Genomic DNA, 6,005 nt, shown 5'->3' on the forward strand with positions numbered 1-6,005 from the left:
CTGTCATTTTGATCCAATGTGCAACGTCATACATGAACTTTGATTTTGGGAGATTTTATACAAAAATTTTTGATTTGATTTAATTTTCACAAAACCACTAACAATATTATCAAATTAACACTATTTTCCATTTATATATTGCATACACAAACAATTATATTAATTAGATTTCAAAACAAATTTGTGTTAATTTCTTTAAATATGTACAATTGACTCAAATTCAAATTTCTATGTATCTATATAAACCACAATTCAAGTTTCATATGAATAATTACACCAAATCAAAGTTCATCTATAAAATTGAGATTTATCCCTTTTTAAATCTTGGCCCATGTCAATTAGCCGTTACTAGTTTTACAATTTAGACCCAATCTTAGTCCAAGAAATTTGGGTTCTTAGGGTTAGGGCACATCACATCATCATTCTTTTAAAACTTTGACACATTTGTTTCTTTGCTGCTCCTGCAATTGCCGGTTGCCGCCTAAACTAAGTAATCCTGTTATATTTTAGGGTTTTAGCGTTCAGTTCCCACAACCCTAGAAACAGAATTGGGAAAATCAACTTCAATCAATGGTTTCAATGGTCAGTGGCTCAGCGGAGCCTCTCTCTGCATCGGGTCGGAGCTCAGAGAAGCTGAGCCTCCTATCCCTCCAATCCAAAATGAAAACTGACCCGCAAGGCTATGAAACGGAGCTCCATCTCATCCGCAACCAATTCTATTCCGCTCTTGAGCTCTTTCAACAGCAAGCGGCTCTGAATTTCTCCTCCATCAGTGGCGTCGGTGCTGACCCAACTGTGGCTAAGGACCTCAGTGACCGTGCCATGTTCTTGGCCCATGTCACGCCGTTCTATCCCAAGCAGCTCGCTGAGTTCCCTTCCGATCTCGCCGCGTTTCTGAAATCATCTGCAAGGACTCTTCCGTCAGGGCTTAGATTCCATGCCACTCAAGCCGTCATTCTCCTCGTTAACCGGAAGGTGAAGAAAATTAGTTCGTTGTGAAAGCTCAATTGGGCATTATTCTTGGATGTTTTGAATTTAACTACAAGTTTTGAATTTTGGTATTTGGCAGATTATTGATATAAAGGACACTCTATCGTTGTTCATGGAATTGCAGACACTAGATGATAGGAATTTGAGGAAATTAGCATTTTCTCATGTTGTTCATAGCATTAGAAGAATGAACAAGAATCATAAGAATGAGGCCAAGAATCGCTCCCTTCAGAATATCTTGTTTGGCTTATTGCAGGTCTTTGCAGTTAACAATGCCATTGGAATAGTAGTTTACCTGATTTAGAATGTTGGGTTTATTTTTTAAAAATATTTCTTATTTTTATTATAGCAAGATGATGAAGCAAAAGCGAAAAGGTCTCTAATTACTTTATGTGAACATCATCGAAGAAAGGTTTGGTTTGATGAAAGGACAGCAAATGCAATTTGTATGGCATGTTTTCATTCATCTTCTAGGTATGTATGATTTTTGTATGGTTAATAGTTGTTGTTTATGCTATTGAGTGTTTAGTGAGTAAATTGTTTGTATTTGGTTTTGCAGAATAATGATTGCTGTGCTCTCTTTTCTCCTTGATTATGAGAAGATTGAAAATGATGATGAGGATTCAGATGATTTAAGTAGTGAAGATGAAATGATACAAAATCCCCGCGTTGTTATCAGCAAAGAGACAGTTTACAAGGTTATTTCATCCTCTGATTTATTTTCAATTTCGTTTTTCTTTGATCCATTCTCATTTTTTGTTATTAGTGCCAGCTAGGTAAAGTTTCCTTGTTCCTTGCTTGAAATACTCTTAGCTTTGGTAGCTATAGGATAATACAAATAAGTTTTTGGTAATTGAAAAATACATGTATATATACACAGCTGATGTATGGAATTCCCATGCTTAGCTGTTTGACTGGTTTTTTCCTTTTAAGAATTCTAGTTGCTTGCTGTTTTTCTTTAGATCACAATATATATGGTTGGTTTTAATGAATTTTCAGGCACACCATAAGGGTACAGCTGCTAGCAAGAAGAAAAAGAAAGCGAAACTACAGCGTGCTATTCGTAGCATGAAAAGGCAGCAACGCCTGTCATCAGAAAGTAGCAATTGTAGTTATTATTCACCCCTTTATCATCTGAAAGATGCACAGGTTAAACCCTCTTCTAACACCTTATTTATCACATTTGCTGTAATATTGTCTTTTGTAGAAATCATAAAATTCTGTTTTGCACCCAGGGATTTGTAGAAAAGCTTTTTTCTCGCCTTCAAACCTGCAATGAACGATTTGAGGTGAATGCTTTTCCTGATGTTTCTAATTTGGAAGATTTTACACTGCCCCGTGTGGCAGATTCAACCTTCTGTAGCAATGATACTGTTTAGTGTTTTTTTCTATTATTTTACATATTTCCTTGTGAATTGAACGCCTGACTTCAGGTTATAAAAGTTTTAGTTAGGCTTATGTGTAGTTTGCTTTGACCTGTTAATTACCTCTTACATTAAATGCCTCATTAATTTCGGTTTCCTCCTTTCTTTAACTTCAGGTTAAAATGATGATGTTGAAAGTAATTGCTAGAACAGTTGGCCTTCACCGTCTGATATTATTAAATTTCTACCCTTTTCTTCAAAGATATGTTCAGGTATGTTATCTACATTCAAGTTTTCTATTATAAACATAAGACTTGCTCTTGTTAATATGTGCCAAATATATTCTTCTTCTGCAGCCTCATCAGAAAGATATCACTAATTTACTGGCAGCAGCAGTTCAGGCCTGCCATGATATGGTATGGTTTTCGATTTGATAGTTTGAATGCATCATTCTAAATACTGTTTTTTATTCTCTTCGTACATTAGCCTTCTCTGGTTTCCTGCCACCAATTGAATCTTGTTTAAGCAGGTTCCTCCTGATGCAGTTGAGCCATTGTTCAAACAAATAGTAAACCAATTTGTACATGATCGTTCACGCCCAGAGGTATTGATTATTGCTTAAAAGCTGCTTTATATACCATTTTTCCTTTTACTGATTGATCAAATATTTGCTTCATGTTTTAGGCCATTGCTGTTGGACTGAATGTGATAAGGGAAATATGCCTGCGCATGCCTTTGGTAACTATCTATGTCATTTGGTTTCTGAATTCACCCCCCACCCCAACCGCATGCACTTACAAAATCTGAAATTGACCTTATAAATCCTTTTAAAATGAATTAATCGCTATAAGTTACTGTTTTATTTCATTAGTGCACTCACTTATGCAGACTATATTGCTTAAAATCTTTTAAGACAATCATTTATTTCTTGGTACTAGTTGATGACTGAAGATTTGCTACAAGATCTTGTATTGTATAAAAAGTCACATGAGAAGGCAGTGTCAGCTGCAGCTCGCTCACTCATTACTTTGTTTAGAGAGGTATGTATTTGTCTTTAGGTCTTCCTATACTTTTTCTTTGTTTCTTCTTGTACCTTGACTACTGCATGCTTCTCCTCTTGTTTTATTCTCAGGTTTGCCCATCACTGCTGGTTAAGAAGGACCGAGGCCGTCCAATGGACCCTAAGGCAAAACCAAAGGCATATGGAGAAGTCAATGTCCTTAGCAATGTCCCTGACATTGAATTATTGGAACAAGACGATGACATTGGTGGCAGTGAGGATGATGAAAGTGGAGATGAGGCTGTATATATTAGTTCTGATGATGGCAATGAAGACAATGATGATGAAGAAAGCCAGTATACTGCAAATGATGGGAGTGAGGATGAAGATGTATTGGATGAAGAAGGTGATGAGAATGACAGTGTTGATGAATACGAGAGTGACATTGATGATGCCAATGAGGATGACAGTGATGATGAGGATAAGGGCGATACAGAGGAGTTGGAAACTGAAGAGGATGATTATAATGAAGAAGTTAGTGGTTCTTCTAAAGCAGGTGACAATGCTGGAGATGGTGGAAATGAAGATCAAAAGGCCAAGGCAAGTAAGAGAAAATTGTCTGATTTTGAGGGTCAACTTATTGCTGCTGATACAAGTCTTCGAGCTTTAAAAAGGTTGGCAGAGGCAAAGACGAGCCATGCTTCGTCAGACTCAGTGGATGGTATTCTCTCTGATGAGCATTTCCAAAGGATCAAGAAACTAAAGGTATGTTAAGTACGTTCTAACGAACCTAAAGATCAAGTTTACGCCTTGTGCAGATCGATTTATTACACTTTCTATTGTAAGAAATATACTTCATTACAAAGTTTCAGACATGGTAAACTCATCTTTTGGGGTCTTTCATTTATCTTATCAGGCTAAGAAGGAAGCAAAAACTGCTTTGGCTCAACAAGGGTTTAAGATTCCAAGTTCTGATCAACTAAGTTTCAAACGAGTAGATCCCTCAAAGCTTGAAGTATGTATTCTCTGTCTTAACCGAAAAATCTACTTTTCCGAGTAAATGACTGTTCCTATAAACGTGTATTCACAAAGTTCCATGCATTCTTCTTAGGCCCATGTCCGACTCAGGCTTAGCAAGGAGGAAAGGCTAGCATTGGTAAAAGCAGGAAGGGAAGACAGAGGGCAGTACCAGGCTCGAACTGCCATCAAACAGAAAAAGGTATTTTGGTTGCTTTTACAACTTATGCTTTTTATGCTTTTGGGGTTTGAACGTTTTGTCCATTTATTCTGTTATTAGTCTCTGTACTTTATGAAAGTTATGCATTTAGTCACTATACTTTAATTTGGTCATTTTTAATTCCTGTACTTTTCGAATTATAAAATTTCAGTCCTTACCAATCAATAACCGTTAAATCTAATTAATGGATTAATGACTATAATTTTCGTCAAAACTGAAATTTTAAAATTCGATAAAGTATAGGGATTTAGAATGATCCACTCAGAGAATATATAACTACAACTATATGCATGGTACTAGACTAGTAAAATTTAATCAAAAAGATTTGACTGTTGCTCTTTGAGTCAAGATTAAAATTTTAAAATTCGAAAAAGTATAAAGACTAAAATTGGTGAAATCGAAGTACGGTGACTAATTGTAGAAATTAACCTTTCCTTGACATGATATGCACTATCCATTTAGATGTTGGTATTAGTTTTAGAAATATTAGTTCTCCTGTAAGAGGATAAGTCTGGTAAAAAGAGAAAAAGCTTTGGATTTACTAATGGTGCTAGTCTGTTAACTATTTGTTTTGTTTCCTTTTCGTGGTCCTGTGTATGCAGACTGGTGGTTTAAGCAACCGTCAGAAAGAGCACAAGAAGTATATGCCGCTTGCTGCGAAGAAAGCCAAAGCTCAAAGATCTCGACAAGAGAAAAATAAGAAGAAGTCACGTTCTGGCAAACAGTTCCGTGGGAAGAAAGCTTGGAAGCAATGACAACATTATTTTTAACATTCATACTATTTCCATCCAACACAGGAATGCAATGATGTTTGAGCTGGATTGGTTGGTCAGATTAGGAATCGGCTGGGGTATCGGTTTGGAGAATGGTACTGAATTGGTTGAACCGTGAATCGATACAAACCGGTTGAATTGGTGAAAAAATAAATTGAATTGGCAGTTGGTTTTTTTTAAAGATTTTTAAGTAGCTTGACCAGTTCGATCTTTGATTCGGTTTTAAAACTACAAATGTTAGAAAAGTTTTATTTATATCTTTCCTTTTTGATAACAAGTTGCGGTAGAGTTTTTTTCTTGTAACATATAACTTGACAAATGGATATTAAAACAAAAATTTTGCTCTGTTACTGCAGTGATCATGCTATGTGTATTTTTTTTTTTGTGGTAATTGCTTATGCACTTTATATTTTCTTTTGGTTAATATGTTTATGTTGTTGGATTATTAAAATTCTTTTAATTGATTTAATATTTAATATTTTTTTAAATTATTTGACATATCTGGATTTTATAATATATAAGATAGTTAAATTGATTAAATATTATTTTGGTAAATAAATATCATCCCATATCATTACAGTAAAAAATTATTAAAAGTATATTATTTTGATATCTTTTCCACAATTTTACTTATACGAGCA

General features: G+C 35.2%; 1 protein-coding gene across 2 annotated transcripts; it reads left to right on the plus strand.

The window, feature by feature from the left end:
- The first annotated feature begins 394 nt into the window (after positions 1–394).
- LOC107941459 (protein SDA1 homolog) lies at positions 395–5,714 on the plus strand. Of its 2 annotated transcripts, none has more exons than XM_016875024.2 (15): positions 395–975; positions 1,070–1,246; positions 1,340–1,464; positions 1,550–1,688; positions 1,990–2,139; positions 2,226–2,279; positions 2,531–2,626; positions 2,711–2,770; positions 2,884–2,958; positions 3,039–3,092; positions 3,293–3,394; positions 3,487–4,119; positions 4,271–4,369; positions 4,466–4,573; positions 5,194–5,714. In XM_016875024.2, the coding sequence occupies exons 1-15, from the start codon at positions 571–573 to the stop codon at positions 5,344–5,346; spliced, it is 2,430 nt and encodes an 809-aa protein (XP_016730513.2). In that variant the 5' UTR covers positions 395–570; the 3' UTR covers positions 5,347–5,714. The 2 variants fall into 2 exon arrangements, with proteins under 2 accessions (XP_016730513.2, XP_040963707.1); XM_041107773.1 differs by having other exon boundaries at positions 1,115–1,246.
- The last annotated feature ends 291 nt before the right edge of the window (positions 5,715–6,005 follow it).

The sequence above is a fragment of the Gossypium hirsutum genome, chromosome D12 (assembly GCF_007990345.1).
Source record: "Gossypium hirsutum isolate 1008001.06 chromosome D12, Gossypium_hirsutum_v2.1, whole genome shotgun sequence".
NCBI classification, from domain to species: Eukaryota; Viridiplantae; Streptophyta; class Magnoliopsida; order Malvales; family Malvaceae; genus Gossypium; species Gossypium hirsutum.

Excerpts from the sequence above, each read along its gene's own strand:
- LOC107941459 (XM_016875024.2), top strand. The coding sequence starts at position 571 with ATGGTTTCAATGGTCAGTGGCTCAGCGGAGCCTCTCTCTGCATCGGGT. Across the intron at positions 1,689-1,989 it reads GCAAAGAGACAGTTTACAAG|GCACACCATAAGGGTACAGC; the intron begins GTTATTTCATCC and ends ATGAATTTTCAG. Across the intron at positions 2,627-2,710 it reads TTCTTCAAAGATATGTTCAG|CCTCATCAGAAAGATATCAC; the intron begins GTATGTTATCTA and ends CTTCTTCTGCAG.